This window comes from Vipera berus (genome assembly GCF_964194415.1).
Source record: "Vipera berus genome assembly, chromosome: 1".
NCBI lineage: Eukaryota > Metazoa > Chordata > Lepidosauria > Squamata > Viperidae > Vipera > Vipera berus.
The window spans coordinates 261,203,820-261,223,211 of NC_138202.1; the positions used below are offsets into that span (position 1 = coordinate 261,203,820).

A 19,392-nucleotide genomic window follows, 5' to 3' on the forward strand; every position below is an offset into this window, starting at 1 on the left:
AAATGTTCCATAGCATATTTAGAATATTATTGGTAGTATCATGCAACTAAGAAGGTACAAAATAAAACTGATTTTCAGAATTTTTGCTTAAGGAAAAAATAGAGGCCCTCAAACTTGTTTTGCATGCTGGCTTTGTTAAGTTCCACTAATACAATTTCCACTTAGTCTGTTGTCAACAATGCATTATAGCAAATCAATAACAACTTTTGAGAGTTTAATTTCTTTGAGGAAAAACAGCTGCCTTTTCTTATAGCTATATGCACAATACAGTACTCCTTAATGTGCAGTCGGTTTTCGCTCCAGGTAAACCCATTGAAGGAACTGTGCTTGAACAACGTCTTGCAAAAAATGATTGGTTTCCTCTGAAGGGAAATAATTTTGTTTATTTTGTTTCATGGGATGGAACATAATTTGAATACACTGAACTAGTGAAAGCAAAATCAACACATCTATCAGAGTAAAACATCAGTGTTTTCAGCAAAAATAAATTTAATCTATTTAATATACCATATTCCAAAAGACCTAAATAGGTGTGGGGAGGGGGGGGAATGATGTTCATCTGGTACAGTTTTGGTACTCACTATATTGGGTGTTTTTTTGTGGGGGGAGGGTACTTTCAAATCAGCCATAACTCCTGGTGACTTCTTGAATTAGCCCCTGCAGATTTCTTGGCAAGTTTTTTCAGAAGTGGTTTGCCTTGTTTGCTTCCTAGGACTGAGAGAAAGAGATTGGCCCAGGGTCACCCAGCTGGCAGAAGTAAAACTCCAGTCTCCCAGTTTCTAGTCTGGTGCTTAACCATTACACCAAATGTGTTCTTTCTCTGCTGGATTACTAAATCGTTACTCTTGGTTGGGGAAGAAAGGAGTCACAGTCCTTTCACCTTGAGCACACCAAATAGGAGAGGCCAATATATTCTGATCACATAGCTTATTTTGGAGAAAACACCCATACTGTTGATATGACATATAAATTGACAGGTGGGGGGAGGGGGGCAGAGCTTTTCATGTCGAGAAAAGTGCTGCCAATGCAACACCACAACTCTCCCTGCTCTTAGTCATTATACTGTTAGTCAGACTGAAAATACAGTAGCTTATTAGAAAAGATAGCAAAGGCAATGTGTTGGAAAGAACAAATCAGTGGAAAGATATATTTCGTGCTTTATATTCGTGTTTTGACTTTTACTTGCCTAGAATTTTTTTTTAAGAAACACTCTCTAAAATACATAATTTTGAAAAGCTTTGCTGCCTCTTCACTTTTGTCCAAATGACAAGCTGTCATCAAACATTTACCTCCTCAGGTTTCACACGCATTGCATGCCTACTGGATGGAAATAATCACTGCTCTTGTCTGTGGAGGGTTCACTGCTGGTGCTTGTTCCTCACTCACAGCATGAGGGAACCATGCTAAAGGCATTCACATCTGCAATTCAAGGCAGATCAGTTAATGATGCTACTTTTAGGTACTAGAGAGCAGGAGTGGGTATTACATCAGAGATGTAACTGAAACATGGTGAGTTATCAATGTAATTTTCTCTGTACTTGAATGCAAACCAGTTCCCTAGTAATTTGACAATTACCATGGTGAACCTGATTCAACATGCAAATATGCATTAAATTGTGTAAAGACACACAGATCTTAGATATTTAGGTGAGGGGCAAATGTAGACTGTGCCAAGATTTCTTTTAACCTGTAACGATTTTGAAGAACATTAGGTATGTTTTTAAATGTAATAGAAAACATGAAAATAGAAATGGAACTACCTGCAAAGCCTGCTTGTCTCAAGCCATTGAGCGATTGATTTAGCAGACTAGGTTTTCTTTAGGTATAAAGAGAAGTAGAATTATTCTCTTGGTCAATGGCTTCCTATCTCTGTACTGATAAAAGAGAATGTTTGTAACTCAGGGTTGAATTGTGGATTCTTGGTGCTCTCTGAGCTTGGTGGTTTTCTTGCAGACATTTCATTACCCAACTAGGTAACATCATCAGTAATCTCTGTCTCTGTCTCTGTCTCTGTGTCTGTCTGTCTGTCTGTCTGTCTGTCTGTCTGTCTGTCTCTCTCTCTCTCTCTCTCTCACACACACACACACACACACACACACACACACACACACACACGAACTTCACAGTTTTGTGACATAGAGTCTCTGCTCAACAATCTGTTTTAGCTAGGAGAATTTTTACCATAAGTCAGACTGCTGTGACATGACCACTTTGTTGCTACTGGAAGTTTTATCATTAGTATTTATCAGTAATTTTAATTGATACTTTCTGTTAATGTTCTTATTGTGTGTCTCAACATTACCATTACAGTATCCTGCATTATCCAGCACCTATTTTGGGCACCTCTCACTCTGCATAACCTAGTTTTTCTGTATCAGAGATGGACACAAAATTATGAGAATATCTACTACAGTCATGATAAACTGCATCCCAAATATGTAGGGATGCAACACAGAACTGGAAATTAGGAAAATCAAATGAGTATCGTATGCACATGGAAATATGCATACAAAGCACCAGTGCAGTTAACAAGGAAAAGGACTCTTAATAAAATCACAAACCAAAGTTATTAAAATAAGTGTCTCAATAGTATATTTAAATATGTTTTTAAAAGCTGCCAATGAAACACAGCTTCAGAGAGAACCAAGACTAAGCAATCAGTTCTACCAGTTAAAGACTAAAGACGATCTTCATGAAAAGGATGCTAGGACATTATTTCTCAAAAGAGAATTTTAAACTGAGACATATCCATGCAAAAAACCCCTCACACATTCATCAAATGCACCCTGAAGTTTATGAGATGCAAAAGAAAAAAGCCTCTTAAGTCAGGGAAAGTTTTTTAAAAAACATGAACAGAAATGTTACTTAAGTCTAGACAGTGATTAGAAGTTCTCACACAGATATCAGAGTATTTATCAAGGTTCTCTTAAGAATTGACAATAATTAAAAGGCATAACATTCTGGAGTATCTATAACTTCTGAACATTTACAGAGATTAGGTAGAGCATATTTGAAACAATCTAGTCAAGATACCTTGGTTAGGATAAAGCTGCACCTGGTCACCACTAACACTTTTGAAACAAGTTTAAAAAGTCTCCAAAGGAAAAGATAGCTAGTAAGGCATTGCCAACAAACAAAGTGTTTATAAATATTGCTCCAACAATTGTTCTGAAAGTGAAGACTTTTGAATTTTGACCCCCAGAGACTTAATCAAAGGTCAGCTATATGTAAGATTATTACAGTAAGCCACGAATGGGTTGTATTGGTAATCCAGAAGGAATTTCTTGGCATCTGATACTCCCAAGTATTGTCTCAGCTGGAAGACCTGTCTCAGAGTTGGATGCCTCTATCCTCCAAGGATCTTTCTGTTCCACTTCAGAGTGTCCAAGAGTAACTGCTGCTTCATAATTTTATAATTCAGAAACCTCATAATTTTTCTTTAAGAGGAGATGTCTGAGGAGAAGGCATGGCACAAAGTATACTAACGCAGTTGGCCATCAGTGAATCATTTCCACTCCTTTGCTTTCAAAGCTTTTTCAGACATCAAAGCATATGAGCTTTATATTAGAATGGGGCTTCTGTCAGGTGTATGTGTAAGAAATTATATCCCTTAATTATAGGGAGCATGCAAAGGTGAAAAGCTTCATTGATTGTAGCTTTTCATAATATGTATCCAAACTCTTCATGGGTCTCTATGTCATCAGCATTGAGTTCAGTCTGGTTATGAGAATATGCTATATGTGTAATTCAGGGCGCAATATTAGCATAAACTTCTTTTATGCCACTGATATGTTGACTTCATCATACTTAATGTAAGGGTGACAACTAATTAAAAAGCTTGGGTGTCCTATTAATTGACTGACTGCTGGGATATCTTCAGCATTACTCTTTGTGAAGTTATCTTTCAATGGGTAGGTATATTGCTTGATAAATTTGCCTACATTACATTACAGTGCTACATTACATTACACCTGGATTTATTAGTCATGGCTGTTTTACGTTTGACTTTTCCAAAACTAAGCATCTTATATGACACTTATAGTGGCACATTATGCATATTTTGTACGTGAATGGTGCTTGAGAGACAAATAGAATTATGAATGTTCACTAGTTTAAATTCACATTTACACTCTCCATGGTAAGTAATTTGTTCCAATTGTAAACATGATTTCACTGGTGAAGTTCACACCAGCGCAAAGCATTGCTGCATAGATTTCCATAGGGCAAAGATTTTCTTTTGTGTCTTGTCATGCAAATCTCAATACATATTTTTATAGTAGATAATAAATCATCTTGAATAATGTTATGTAACATGTTATTATTATTATTTATCAGAATTTTCATGGTAGACTGGAACAGCAATCAAACACTATAAAATCTGTAGAGCATGTGATTTACACAAAGTAAAGAGCCACTACGTGCTAGAGAGGACAGGCCAATGATCAGAACTGGATAAAGCAAATGTTTATATTGTGGTCTTACTTAAAAAAGAAGCATCTAACTTAATAAAAGCCAATTTTTGATGATTCATATGTGTTGTAACTGCTCTGGCACACAAAGCTCAGCTGCACAATAAGAGCTAAGCTTTGTGGACCACAGCAGCTACAACCCAGATGAATCATAGAAAACTGGCTTTTATTAAGTTAGATGTTTTTAGTCCTACCAACTCAGTATTATGTATGCTGATCAGCATTCACTTTCTAGAGTTTCAGATGAGACTCATCTGAATATCTGGATATTCAGCAAGCAGAACATTTGCTCTGCTGTTGATATCTGGCTCCCATCAATCATTTGACTTCTCATAAAATACCTCCCAAAATGAAGTTTTGGTTCGGCTTCAGCTTGGATTTATTCAGTTAGCTTGAAAGCAACTTTCTGGGATTTTTGAGAGCCTTATTTTGTCAACAGGGACAGATTTGATGCATGAACTACATATTATTGTGTTTCAGCACCTTGAGGCCTCTGGACAGCAATAGCATAACTGACCTTAAGAGGAATCTATTAGATTGTAACACTATTGTTCCCCACAGTTTTGTAAGTAAATAATTCCCCCTAAATATATTATACCCATGTTAAGTGCAATAGGTTTTCCTGAGACTTTAAGGAATACTTTAAGGTCTTCCCTTTATTTTTTAGAGGTTATTCTATTTTCTGTGCTGGTGATCAAGGGAGCAAACATAGCACTCTCTCATTTCATTTCATTTCATTTTTTCACCGTAATAGCTTTGTGAGGAAGAATAGACTGAGAAATAGTGCCTGGTCCAAAGGTATCCACTGAGCTTCCATGGCTGAAAACGAACATTGCTATTACATCTCAATGACTTCCTAACGTTGAACAGGAGGCCCCAATCCTGTGCTTATCATAAGGCTTGTGTGGTGTACTGATTAAGATGTTAGGAGTGAGGAGATCCCTATTCCTGTCCATTCTCAGATATAAAAAAAGAAATCATCAGGTAACCTTGAACTAGTCATACTTTCTTAGTCCAAATTACCATCTTGGTCATTGTTATGGGAAAAATAGAAGGAACCTCTATGTATGCATCGTGTCAGCCTTCCCAGATAGACCAGACAGGAAACACAACTAGATGAATGAATTCTACTTTATTGTAAAGCTATATTAGTCATCCCCAGATGACTGTTGTATGCTGCCTAGAACCATTTCTCATGAGATGACCAGCTATATAAATTTAATTAATTAAAAATATTAATCTTGAAAGTCTGAAAGTACAAATCTCCTACCGTCTTCTTTAAGCTCTTTGAGCTTCTTCCTCCACCCAGTTCTAGGCTATGGCCTCTCTTATCTCACATTTCCTAGGCAATTCCCCCCTCCCCCATTCCCCAAATTTATTCTCAGGTAGCATTACAGCCTACTCATGCTCTGAAATGAAAGGCAGGAAGTACATGTAATACATCAAGAATAAATAACTTTATTGTTAAAACATTCCAGATCTTTTTTCTGCCAAATGCGCTAAAAACAGACCTTGAATAAAAATAATTGAAATAAAACTGCAAATGCTCAGAAAGGAACAGAGAGATGCTCCCATGGAGAAACATCAGACAAGAATGGAGGAAGAACAATTAAATGTACATACAGGTACAGTACACTCTCAGCCCCCTCCCCACAGTTTTATTAAATGAGGCGTATAAACAGATGGTAACTCTGAGAGAAGATACATATACAATGTTATGCATTTCTAAAGAGCAGTGACAGATGGATAACAGACTATGTTTCTCTTTGTATGCCAAAGGCCATCTTTTTGCACATTGATATCCCTTCTTAGATTTGAACACAAGTCATAAGAAAGTAATCTCCCATCACAGTTGCTACAAAACAATAAAGTGAAAATGATTGAAAACAATAGTCAGGTTCTCCAGATGCAAATATAGTCATTTTACGGATATGCCAAATTGCAGCTGATAGATGTTCAGCATGATTCAATCAGAATAAAATCCAATACTTGATGGAAATTACTTCTCAATAAGTTTGCATGGGATTTCACCATTCCACAACTACAGTAGATAGGATTTCCTTTCCAGAGCTCACCATTCAACCTCTCCTTTCTTCATCTCTTTAAAGGCCTAATGGCTTGGAGTCTAAAGAGCTGAAATCCATAGGGTTTTGCCAAGGTGTTAAGTGTACCTTCCATGATATATTATGGGTTTGAAAACAAGAAGGATTGTGGTGCTGTCCTGATTTCTACTCACACAAAATCAGATGTTTGGAGTACATATCAACAATCTCCAGATCTCTCTCTGTTCTCGAGAGAATGTTGGCAGTCTGGATCTCTCATCCAGCTTCCTTTTCAGCCATAATGCTTTGAGAATCCACACACTGGGAAAAAAAAATCAGGCATTTTTTTCCCTTGCCTCACTGGAAGCCCTGCATGTTCACAGTCTGTCAAGAATTGAGTAGTTCAGTGTTGACTATCGCAATGTAGACCCAAAGTACTGGGAGACTTCTGCAGAAATGCCAACTTCAGGGTGTTCTGCTGCTCTTTTGGGGATTCCTGGCATGCTAAAGGTATAAAGATTGGTATATTTTTCTCTGTTAACTCTCTGAACATTTATTCAATAAAATCCTCTTTGGCATTTTACTCTGACCTAACCTTATTGCCTTTGAATCCTAAAGAAACCCATTGGTTTCCGGCTACTCACTGGGTTGCCGACACACAGACTTTGTAACTAAGAGTTTCTTTCTTATCTTGCATAACTGCTTCTGAAAGAAAGTTACTCTATCTTGTTCTCTACTTTTCCCATCTTCATGTTTATTCTCTTTGAAATCTAATATTTTATTGCTATAAACTTTCCATCAGATGCCCTTTCTGCCTTCCTTTCCTTCATTATTTCCTCCTGTTTTCTTAGTGATAGACATTAACTCTTATCTGACTTTCCTTCCATACTGTAATAAAAAGCCTCTAGCAAATCCTGAACTAAAACTTGCTGAAGAAGTGAAAAATGTCTCCCTCATTTCACAAATCTCATAAAACCCCTTCATGTTTGCTGTCTCTTTCTCTCTTTAATATGTATACATCACTTGTCGTCAGCTCATAATACTACTCTTTTTGTCATTTGACCTATCCTGCAGACATCTCTGGTCTAGGAGTTCTCTTTCCTAGCAACCTGTCATGTGGTTTAATGGGCAGAAATTTCTTACTTCTTCTGTACAGGTAGTCCTCCACTTATGACAAGTGAATTGTGCAATTGTTAAGTGAATCCAGCTGCCCCCATTTATTGTAAAAGTGACAACATGGAAATGACTTTAGATGGCACCTCTTGGAGTTTTGAAGTTCATCCCTATGGTGGGCTGTGTTACCTGCAGGTTGGACAGGCTGCCAAAGTCCAGAAACTTCAACTTTTCCTTGGTATCTGGATCCACTTCAATGATCTCCTGATCCAGGGCAGAGACCTCTGGAACATAGTTAGCCCTTCTTTCTCTTTCCTCTTCTTGTAGTTTGATGGAGATACCTCTGACTGGCCCTCTTTGAATGCATTTCATCAAATGGGTGACATACCCAGCAATTTTGTTCCGCAGTTTCTTGCTGGGGATGATGGCGGTCTCCTCACACACTCGCTTGTTTGGGTGGAAGTCATTTCCAAGGCGAGTGTAATATTTTTCAATGATCACCCGGGCTGCTTTTTTCACCATCTTCGTACAGACACATCCCATCTTGGCAGCTCCCGGTTGGAAAGGGGCTGTCCCCATTGATTTCACTTGTCAGAATCTAGCTAGGAATGTTGCAAATGGTGATCACATGACCCTGGGTTTCTGCAGCCATTGTAAGTGCCGGTTGCCAAGATCCCAAATTTTGATCACGTGACCATGGGGAAATAGTTGTAAATCACATTTTCAATTCCATTGTAACCTCGAATGGTGGGTAAATGAATGGTTGTAAATTGAAGATTACCTATAATAGTGTTTCATTTATGACAAGAAAAACTGCCAAGACTTTCCATCCTTGTCTTACTCTCCCTAAGGAAGAATGTTTTTTTTCCTTCCATTTTTATTCTTATCTTTTGCTACAGTAAGTGTTAGTCTGGCCCCTTGCCAATCAATAATTGTTTCTATCATAAGTAACGGGTTGCAATGCCTCTGGAAAATTACTAAGAAGTTTTTCTTCTAGCTTCCTCTGAGGGGATTTTTCTTACTTAAATGGGCTCCTTAAATGTAATCACACTTCTTGTATTGTCTGTTCTCTTTCATTCATATATAAAATCACCCAGGACACTTCTGTCTTATAATTATATTATATATACATATACATACATACATGATCCATCATTCAGGAAGACTGTCAATGGTTCTATTTTAGCTCAAAAATATTAATGAGATGGAAAATACCAATGGACTTCAGAGAATTGGAAAAGATTTTTTTCAATAAGTTCATTTAACAATTTTAGATTGAAAGTGTAAAGACAACTAAGGATCCCCAGCCAAAACAATTGACTGTAAAATGTAACAAATGTTAAATCTAGTTTCTTTATACCTCATGATATCTACCTGTGGTGCTAGATATTCTGAGAGTTTAGGTCAGCACTTTTAAAAGTTTTGAAGAAATTGACAACTTACCAGCATATCTGATTCAAGAATATTGATGGAACTCACTGAAATGGGGAGAAATTTCTGTGATGCAAACTGATGATCTAATATTAGACCTGATTATATATTAGAAAGGAGAATAGGCCTCAAGGATCAGTGCTCTCTCTTTGCTTCAACATCTACATCGGGCCGGTGTGTTAGTTCATCCATTGCCATGGGATGAATTATCATCAGTATGCTAATGACATCCAACTATCTATCTCAGCCTTTGGTGAGTTAAGCAATGCCATGAACATTTTATTCAGTGTATGGAGGCTGTGAGAATCTGGATGCGGAACAACAGTTTTCAGCTGACTCCTGGAAAGACTGAGTGGCTCTGGATCTTGGGACCTATTGATTCTAGGAGTATGCAATCTTTACTGATTCATCCGTATTTGGAGTACTATGTCCAGTTCTTGGTAGGATATTTATTTAAAAGAGAGATGAGGAAGTTGTAGTGGAATGGAAAAGATACCTCCAGATAGGTGGGCTGGCTATCAAGCTGATTATTGAGGGTTTTAAAAAGCTTTAATTTTTAACTTACAAAACAGAAGACTGTGGTAAGATATAGTTGCCATTTTCAACAATTGAAAAGGTTCTACTTGCAATAAAGGACAGCTCTATTCTTTGTTGAAATTTAGAGCAGAAAAAGATTGGAGGATTGAAATGAAAACGAAGGAAATTCAGGCCAAATATTTAGATCAATTTCTTGACACTAGGAGCCATTGAACAATGGAACACACTATGATAAAACCTCACTGGAGGTGTTCAAACTAAGAGCTAGAGACATAATAGCAAATAAGCATGCAGCGTTCACACTTCGGTTATTCAACTGAAACCCAACAGTTATACGCATAAATAATTTAACACGGAATAATCAAACTGCTGTTTTAATTTATTAAAACATTTAAATCCTCTCCTTCCTGCCTCCAATTTTTAATCAATGATAGGAATCATGCTTAAGAACATACTATATGTTAAAACATAATCATAGTTTCAAGTAAAAATAAATGCATGCAAATTTCTGTATGTAAAATGGAAAGATTATATGGTGGCAAATAATATAGGCTGAAAATATGTCCATTGTTGCTTGGCAGAAACCATCCGCTCTCTTTATTAGAATTCTTGTCCCAGATTTGTAACTGGATACAGAATTACTGTCCTGAAGTGGAAGACAACTTTTGTTTAATAAGCTTGCATAAGAAAAATCTCTAGTCTGAAGACATGATTTTAAACATACTGCTTATGTATGTTTGTATGGTGTGTATCTTAATCTTTATAGTGAAACCTGGCTGCACATTTATTGTGAGCATGAATTTGTGTAACTCCTCAACTTACAACAGTTCATTTATTGGCTGTTCAAAGTTCCACAGCACTAAAAAAAAAAAAAGACTTGATGACCATTTTTTCATGCAAACGTTGCAGCATCTCCATGGTCATGGGATCAAAATTCAGACACTTGGCAACTGACTCATGTTTCAGTGTCCCGGGGTCATGTGATCCCCTTTTCTAATCTTTTGACAAGTAACTTCAACTGAGAAGTTTTCAATTTCAGTGATTCACTTAACAACTGTGGTAAGAAAGGTCATAAAATGGGGCAAAACTCATTTAACAACTGTCTTGCTTAGCAACAGAAATTTTGTGCTTAATTGTGGTCATAAGTCGAGGACGACCTGTTTTCACAGCTCTGCTAAAGATATAGAGAAAGTGGCAAATAAAGTAAAACATCTCCTTTTTATTTTGTGTTCTCTTCTAGGACAGTTTCCCTGCTCGATTTGGAGGAATTCATTTTGTCAATCAGCCATGGTACATTCATGCCCTTTATACAGTTATACGTCCGTTTTTAAAGGAGAAGACAAGGAAGAGGGTAATTTTATTCATCTTTGTTTCCATCATATTTCCATAACTTTATGAAAGGACCAATAGCCTTGAAAACTAAAGAACAAATACATGTTTGCAGTGTCTTGTTTTGTGACCTTAATTATATACATACAGTATGGCAGATAAAACATCAATACAATTAGACTTAGAATATTCTTTATCGGCCGACTGTGACTGGATACACAAGGAATTTGTCTCTGATGCATAAGCTCTCATTGTACATACCAACACTAAGACATTTTAGAATACAGCAAAGGATAAAATGGGTTTTCGACTCATTGTTTCTTGAATGGCCCAAGTCAGTCCCATTTATTAAAAGCTGAATAGTTATTTGCACAGCTGCCTAAGCAGATTTGGTTCATCTTAAAATCACTGTTCTGAAATGGGAGAATTAAGCTATGTAATCTTGGTAAAAAGTATTATTTCTATATATTCACATAGTCCATGACGGATGTGTTCAATGGAATCTCATCCAGCAGCTTAAAGATAAGTGTTGGTTGAACTCTAGGGTTCACTTCGTTTCTGTATTTCTTGTCTAATGCTTATCAATGCAGTATGTAAAAATAGTAAAAAAAATCATTATTCTACTTTGAATTGGAAGTGCACAAGGTGACAACACCATTAAACCCACACACAGAATGACATGCATACATTCACCTGAAAACCATGCCTCTCACTTAGGTCCCAAGGTGTCTTTTTTTTTAAGCTGCAGGCAATTTTCAAAAGCATCTTGAAATTGAGAATTTAATAAGCTTGCTCTTTGGAAGCTTAATACCAAATTCTATAGAAGCTGAAGGCAGTTAAGTTCTTCAGTTTTCCAGTTGCTTCTCTTTGTGACCTAATGGGTACCATTCTAACAGAATTGTCTGTTAGTAACCTCTTTGAATTCTTGTAAACTGTTGCTTCTGTCATCAGTAATATTATCCAGTCACCTGGTCCTCTATTGATCTCCTTTTTAAATTGTTGCTTAGTATTCCATTCCAATTGTTACTTCTTGATCATCATATGCCTTCTTCAAAAGGCAGAGGGAAAACCCTGGGTATACTCACATTTTTAAAGGCTAACCGCAATTTGTTGTGGTCTACCGAGTCAAAACCTTTAGGTAATTAATAAATTAGTAAATAGTCATCTTTTTGGACTTTTTGTTATTCAGTGGATCATGGGCATCTGAAGGCTTCAGATCAAAATGGGGAGAGATGTATTGCACCTTTGGGGTCTTAAGCTCTGACCCTCTTAGATATGCATGTAATTTCATGATGCGCTACCATTGGGGCGGAGCTTGTATTGTGCCAATGTAATATATTTTCTTCTTTTCACTGTATTGTGAACTTGGGTGATCCTAATTCTTCTAAATCAGTGGGTGCATAAGCCTCTTTACAAGTATGTTAGTAATACCTGAACGGGCTGAAGACCTTAAGGATCCATTTAAAAATGCCTTTAAAAAAGGCACCCTGACATGTCCTTGAATGTTCCTCATAGTTTGCCTTGTGCAATTGAGAAGGACATGCTTAGAGCAATTTGGATTATAGAAGAGGATTCATTTTCATTGGATTCCAAATGTTATTTGGAAGTAAAAATATGAGAATATGAGTAATCTTTCAGCAGCATGTTTAGGTAACCAATTGCATTTTTTTTAATCTTCTGAAATGTTTGGGAAATCTTCTGTGGTAAAAACCGCATCTTTGAGCTCTCCAGCTTTTCAGATAGCCATATTTTATTATTATAGATTCTGATAACTTTACAGTTTATTATATTCCTCTTTTCCCTAGATATTTCTCCATGGAAACAACCTCAACAGTCTGCACCAGTTGATTCATCCTGAAATTCTTCCTTCTGAATTTGGAGGAATGCTTCCACCTTATGACATGGGCACCTGGGCAAGAACACTGCTAGATCATGAGTACGATGATGACAGTGAATATAGTGTGGACTCCTATAACACATCTGCAAAAGAAGTTGAAAAGGAGCTCTCACCCAAATCCATGAAGAGGTGAGTTCATGATGTCTTCTGAAGCAGGAGATGCCTAGGTGATCTCCCAGGTCAAATAGACAATAGAATAACAGAGTTGGAAGGGACCTCATCTAGTCCAAACCCCTGCTTAAGAAAGAGACCCTATACCATTTTTGACAGATGACTATCTATGCTTTTCTCTTACATTATGGGGCCCTAATTTCAAAAAAAAGGGATGGGACACTAACTCAATATTTGGATCAGATTGCTCACATGGCAATCTGGAACTGCTTCTCTCCTCCTTGAACACCCTCCTCTGGTATTCTTTCCTTTGCTTGGAAGGCAGCTCAATTCTCCTCCCAGTCCTTCTCTATATAGAGGAGCAAAGAATTGCTTCCAATCTTGTTCCGATCAGAACAGCTGATTTCAGCTCCCATTTGTAAGCAGAAAATTCCCTTTCTCTATATAGGAGGAGAAACAGAGCATAGAGGAGGAAATAAAGCAGTATTATGGATGAAGATGCTCCCTCTCTGGATAGAGAGATGTACTACTTACAAGGCATCTATGCATCATTATGCTTGTGCATAATCAGAGAGGAGACCAACTTTTCATTCTTCAGACACTTCCACCAAAAAAGAGAGAGGGAGAAAAAATCCTTTTGCAAATTTATCAGACCTGGGAAACTTGCTGTACCTATGCAAGCTGTACCTATGACTATTTTCCCTAGGAACTAAAGAATACCCATCCTGGTAAATGTAGTGAAGCATATGCTCTCTAGGACCTTGGACTGAGCCCTCTCAGTTATCCTTGTTGCTTATCCTTTCCCTTTTCCCACCCCTCTCATTGTGGATTTTAGTATTCCCTCTGCATTTGCATTTCTCACTTCATGATCTCTAGCTTCTGAACATGGAGGCCAGAACATCTACTTACTAGTTCCCATTGTTAGAATGCCATTATCATTCATTTACGCAATGAAAATAAAACTGATATAGGGAACCATTGAAGGGTGAGTTGGAGTGGGAAATCAGTTGATTTTAAAGGTCAGCTTTGAAGCTGAGTGTTAGCTTGAAAGCCTTGTAAATAGGCAAGTTTTCTCATACATATGCAGATTTTCCTCACTTTACAGTAGGTGAATTTACTTTAGGCAGGTTTTGCAGGAACATGACCCTAGCACAAAGCAAGTAAAGCCTGTGCTTAGCATGCACAAGGGTATAGTTAGCATGCATCCGTCATACCAACTTGTATCTCCCACACTGTTTATCCAGATGCTGCACAATTCTTTCAATACCAAGCTAGACAGTCTTACTGGGGAAGGAATTGCATATAGTTTTGCACTTCTGTGCTGTGATCTGCATATAGAAGAGCCTTACAGTTCCACAGTGGTTGCAGTTCGTTGCTGAGCTGCTAAGCTGTGAAATATTCCAAGTTTGCTGAGCTGAACTTGGCTGGAGGATTGCATCCATGCCTAATTCTACTTGAACTGCCCACATCGCTTCAGGCAAATGCTGCAACACCCTCTTTTAGTTCTTATTTTGTAACAGAGCCTTTGCGGTCCTTTTCACATGCAATATTCACGTGCAATTTCATGTACAATAAGCTGGGGCCTTTCCCTCATGGGAACATCATCCTGTGCAAGCTGTCAATTGCCCATCAACTTTTGATGGAACCCCCTCCCCATCCCCCAAAGCCCTCTTTCAGATGGATGGTATAAAAGGCTGCTCCCTAACCAACCTTTGCCCATTCCTCTGAAGACTATCAGCTGTAAACTTTCAGATGCACTTTTTTCTAGTTGATCAGCTTGTCTTCCTAGCTATAGTGAAGACTTTTGAGTGAAGGGCTTCTGGGAATGAAGAACTGGAGACATATAAAATAAGGGGCAGAAAAGTGCTCCCTAGCAACATGGAATCAAACGTCATTCAGCCTTTACCTCCCTTAATGGCAAAGGCAAGGCATGAGGGAGGTAACTGGGAAGAAAATCACTCCCACCCATCTGGAAGTGGCAGCCTCAAAGTTAACCAGCTTTTAAAAAAAGAAGGTTGGCATTTAGGTGGAGAATGCATGTCAGCAAAAGCCACAATAGACTGAAAGGAGAGGCCTGCTGGCCAAATCTGACCTTTAAATCACTTTTTTTCATTGCCGCTTTAGGAAACATGGCTGATTTCTTTTCAGGAGGGTCTTGCATCATCCATCCTATTCCCCAAGCATATTTTCTGGTCACTGACGTGGTTTTTTATAATGCGAAGGAGCTTGCCTTTTCGTTGTTGCTAAAATGAGTCACAATTGGTCGTTGCTTAATATTTTTCTAGGTCTCAATCTGTTGTGGACCCCGGAGTGCTCAAGCGCATGGATAAAAATGAAGAAGAAAACATGCAGCCATTGCTTTCACTTGACTAGCAGCCTGAGCGTCAAATATGAATTAGGGTGGAAGCTATTGCTTTTCAGAGCCATCCGTCGAGAAAGAATGTACAAGTTGGAGTCCTATTTTTCATGTTAACGTAGCATATTCTAATGAGGCAGCAGGTTTTGCCAGGCATCCTAGCTACCACTCAACTGGAAAACAGGGTGGGGAAAAAAAATAAACAGGAGAAAATATGAATAATATATTCTCTTAAGTGCCAACCTGTTTGTAAATAGTCTTTTCCTTCTCTGTGCATTTGTAAGTAATGATAGGAATTATACTACAGGAAAAAAAGAAAATAAAGTGGCCATTAATGTGTCAGATGAAGGCACTATAAAAGAACAGAATGAACTCAGACAAAAAACAGAAAATCAGACCCTAGGTAGATGTCATCCTTTTTATACAAAGCCATATCTCAGCTGCCATACTGCTTTATTCATTTCTTGCAGTTTCCATTTAGCAAGATAAGATCCATAGACATCGTAACTCAGATTTGCTGGTTTAGAAGATTGCCACAAACCTTGCCAGAGCTCATCGCAGAGATTACAAAATAATTCACTGGGGGGGGGGGAAAGAAAGAAAAGAAATAGCTATAGTGACAAGAAGCTGAATACCATTTCTTGGTATATTTTTTGGAGACATCTGATTTTCACAATCTGGATTTTGAGAGCTGTTTGGTTCCTGAACATGAAAGAAGTCTCATCTTGGTTCCCTATCTGAGAACTTTATCCTTGTGGAACCTATTTCGTAATCCTCTGCTCCTTCTACTTCGCAGATGGATGAATGATTTCTAAACTGTACGAAACAAAAGTCTGGATACATATCTATATATTTTTACCAGTCTCTATACATATAAAGTGTCATTGGTAGATAAGTATATTTAATCAAGGATTTATAAAAAAATCATACCTATTTGGTGTGTTTAGAGTTTATTATATATTGTATATTAAGGCAATGTCATTGTTAGTAAAATATTAAGTACATCATCCTCCTTGGAGCAAAACTCAATTGTTAGAAGAATGGTGTGCTGCAATGCCATGCTAAGGCCATCTTTTGTTTGTGATGTAATTGTGTAGATGAGATATGTGCCATATTAGACTGAAATAACATTTTTACCTCAGAAGATCAAACAGTACCTGAAGTGGACTGTAGTTTAGGAGTGTGTCTTCATCTTTGATTGTGCTGATATGCATGTGTATTTCTGCCGTACATCAAAACAAGAGTTGCACCCTACAACTATCTTTCCTTCAGAAAGATTTAATATTACAGTACAGTTTAACAGGAATGACAAGATCTCTTGCTTGCAAAAAAAAGTATTATGAATAAGCTTTCAAGGATACTTGAAATCCTTGGTCACAAGGATTGTAATACATTGTAATACTAATTTTAAAGGTCTTTGGTTGGGGAAAAAAAGCATGAATATGTTCTGATCACTCTACTCATTTCAGAGATTATCCCTGCAGGCTTCATGGGTGGACTATTACATCTCATTTTGGCTCTACCATTGTTGTGTGATTCAGATGTTTACTCTTTTCACCAGAAATGTGTTTTCTGGTGAGTCATTTCCATTACTAATTACTATTAATATAATGTTAGGCTGTAGTACCTGCTAGACCATTTTATATGCAATTGAATGCTAAGATAAGAAAGGCGCATTTGCCTTAATTTCTCTTTACCTTGTGTTGATTAAATCATCCTCATTTTGGTGGTATAGGGCTACATACAAAGTTACACCATAAACTTCCATCTCTTGTGATGTGTCCTCAAGAGGATCCTTGTAGGGGTGAGCATAAGACTTCAGTAGGAAAGTTCCACTAAAAATGTATACTTTTTATATCTAAAATGTCCTATGTGTTAAGCAGAAAATTCTCAGTGGAAGAATGTTGGATTAGTGCATCAGAACTGATCACTACTGGTAGAAATGCCTTAGCAAGACTGATGCTGATCACATCAGAGTTCAAGGCATGTCTCTGAAACAACACTTGCATCTCTTAGGATATGCTACAGCTTCCTTGGAAAGATTACAAAAAGTAAGCAAAAAGTGAAGTCTTCACATTGAGCTTGACACGGTGATTATTCATGATTTTTTTCCTGAATAATCACTGCTACTGCCTTCTTTTTTATTTCTTTATTTTTGCTTCCTAGTCTAGCTTATAGTTGGAGATTTCCTGAGGGTTTGTCATCCAAATATTAAAAAGATCCAACCTTACTTCACTTCCCTGGCCAGCCATGTGTTGCTATGTATGGTCACTTGCTGAGACATTAGAGCAGGAGTCCCCAACCTGTGAGCCACAGCCCACTACCAGTCCATGGCCTGTTCACAACTGGGCCATGTGAGTGGCTGGCTGGTGTGCACGTGTATGTGCTCATGCACAGCCCCACTCGTGTGAGTGCAACAGGTGCTTGCGGTTCTACTCATGGGCACTCGCAGCTCCACTTGCACGACCGTTGTGGGTGCTCATGGCCTCACTCACAAAAGCAACAGGTGCTCATGCACACACACACATGTCTGCCCCTCCTACACAACCATCACCTCTTTCCTCCTCCCCACCTGGGCTGCTAATCTGGAAAGATTGGGGAACTCTGCATTAGACTACATGTAAATGCATTCAGAATTACTGCTGAGAAGATATTGAACTGGCAATAGCAATTAATCTACTTTCTTTAGTCAAGTACTTACATAAATCATGTTTTGAAGCATATTTGTCACATTCACACTTTTCTGTTTTAAGTGCATAGAGAAAAAGGAAATGGCCAGTTTCTTGATATCTAGTTTTGGCTTTAACCTATCTTCTTGTACCTTCACCATCAGAAGGAAGAGCTTGACATATCTGTACTTTCCCAGGGTAATTTCATGCTAGTAAGTTAGAAGTAAGTCAGTTAGTTTATATTTGTCCTTTGAAGGTTTCTTGAACTTAAAAGTCTTCTGAGCACCAACTGTACATTGTTGTAAGGCTTTATAGGAATAAAAAACAGCTGGACAGTTAGACCTTGGTACATGTAGTCCTCAACTTATGACCACAATTGAGCCTAAGGTTTTTGTTGATAAGTGAGACATTTATTGAGTTTGGCCCCATTTAACAACCTTTCTTGCAACAGTTAATTGAATCACTGCAGTTGTTAAGTTAGTAACACTGTTGTTAAGTGAATCTGACTTTGTTTGTCAGATCATATGACATGGAGATGCTGCAAAGGCCGTAAGTGTGAAAAATATTCATAAGTCATTTTTTTTCAGTGCTGTTGTAACTTTGAACAGTCACTAAATGAACTGCTACAAATCAAGGGCTACCAGTCCTATCATCTGGTAGAATTAGGATGGTAGAAAAAATATCTTTTGGGATATGCTCAGCAATACAAGCAATAATTATACAGATACATTTTTCCCCTGTAAAATAAGAACAGAACAAAGACACTCGGCTTTTCAATATTTTGCAATATTTTGAGGGCCTTCACAAATTACATCATAATGTAATTATAACTTAATATGTAAAGAGTTATATTTGATGTAGTTCGTTAACTCTATTTAATTTTTATTACACGTTAATTTATCAGTTTCATCTAGATTAATTAAATCACATGTAGTATTCTGGCTCTGCCCAATTTTTGGAATAATGCCATTCAAAAAGCCACTTGTGAAGATTAATCCAGAAAGGAGTGGAATGAATGATCCTCCTGTGGATCATTGGGCTGGATTGAAAATGTGATTAAATTGCCTTTTAATTCTAAAGATGTTTTGGGATAAAGGGCTTCCATATAGTACCAAATCTCTCTCAAATGATTTGAAAGGGAATAGCCTATAATCTTCACTTGAGCTATAATCTTGAAATGCTGAGAACAAGTCAATCACTGCTGTCCCACTGATCTTTAAAAGGTAAAGCTAAAGGTTTCCCCTGTCCAGTTGTGTCTGACTCTAGGAGGCGATGCTGAGCTCCATTTCTTAGCTGAGGGAACCAGCCTTATTCCATGGTCATGTGGCCAGCATGACTGTACACTGAGACTGCTGTTACCACCCCACGAAGTGATACCTGTTTACTTACATTTGCATGCTTTTGAACTGCTAGGTTGGCAGGAGCTGGGACAAGTAAC

General features: G+C 37.7%; 2 protein-coding genes across 2 annotated transcripts in view; one reads left to right on the forward strand and one right to left on the reverse strand.

Annotated features, from left to right (window-relative positions):
• The window catches only part of CLVS2 (clavesin 2), a gene marked incomplete at both ends in the record, with an annotated part of 35,147 nt that extends 19,845 nt beyond the window's left edge, over positions 1–15,302 (forward strand). Inside the window, 3 exons of the mRNA XM_081326793.1 lie at positions 10,833–10,943; positions 12,727–12,947; positions 15,215–15,302. Coding sequence (XP_081182919.1) covers positions 10,833–10,943; positions 12,727–12,947; positions 15,215–15,302 — 420 coding nt within the window. The remainder of the gene's footprint in view (positions 1–10,832; positions 10,944–12,726; positions 12,948–15,214) is intronic.
• On the reverse strand, positions 7,727–8,186 carry LOC308660495 (small ribosomal subunit protein eS17-like). Its single transcript, XM_081314892.1, has one exon. The coding sequence runs from the start codon at positions 8,165–8,167 to the stop codon at positions 7,760–7,762; it is 408 nt and encodes a 135-aa protein (XP_081171018.1). The 5' UTR covers positions 8,168–8,186; the 3' UTR covers positions 7,727–7,759.
• Positions 15,303–19,392: the final 4,090 nt, after the last annotated feature.

Bases quoted from the DNA above. Each gene is read 5' to 3' on its own strand.
- LOC308660495 (XM_081314892.1), bottom strand. From the start codon at position 8,167: ATGGGATGTGTCTGTACGAAGATGGTGAAAAAAGCAGCCCGGGTGATC.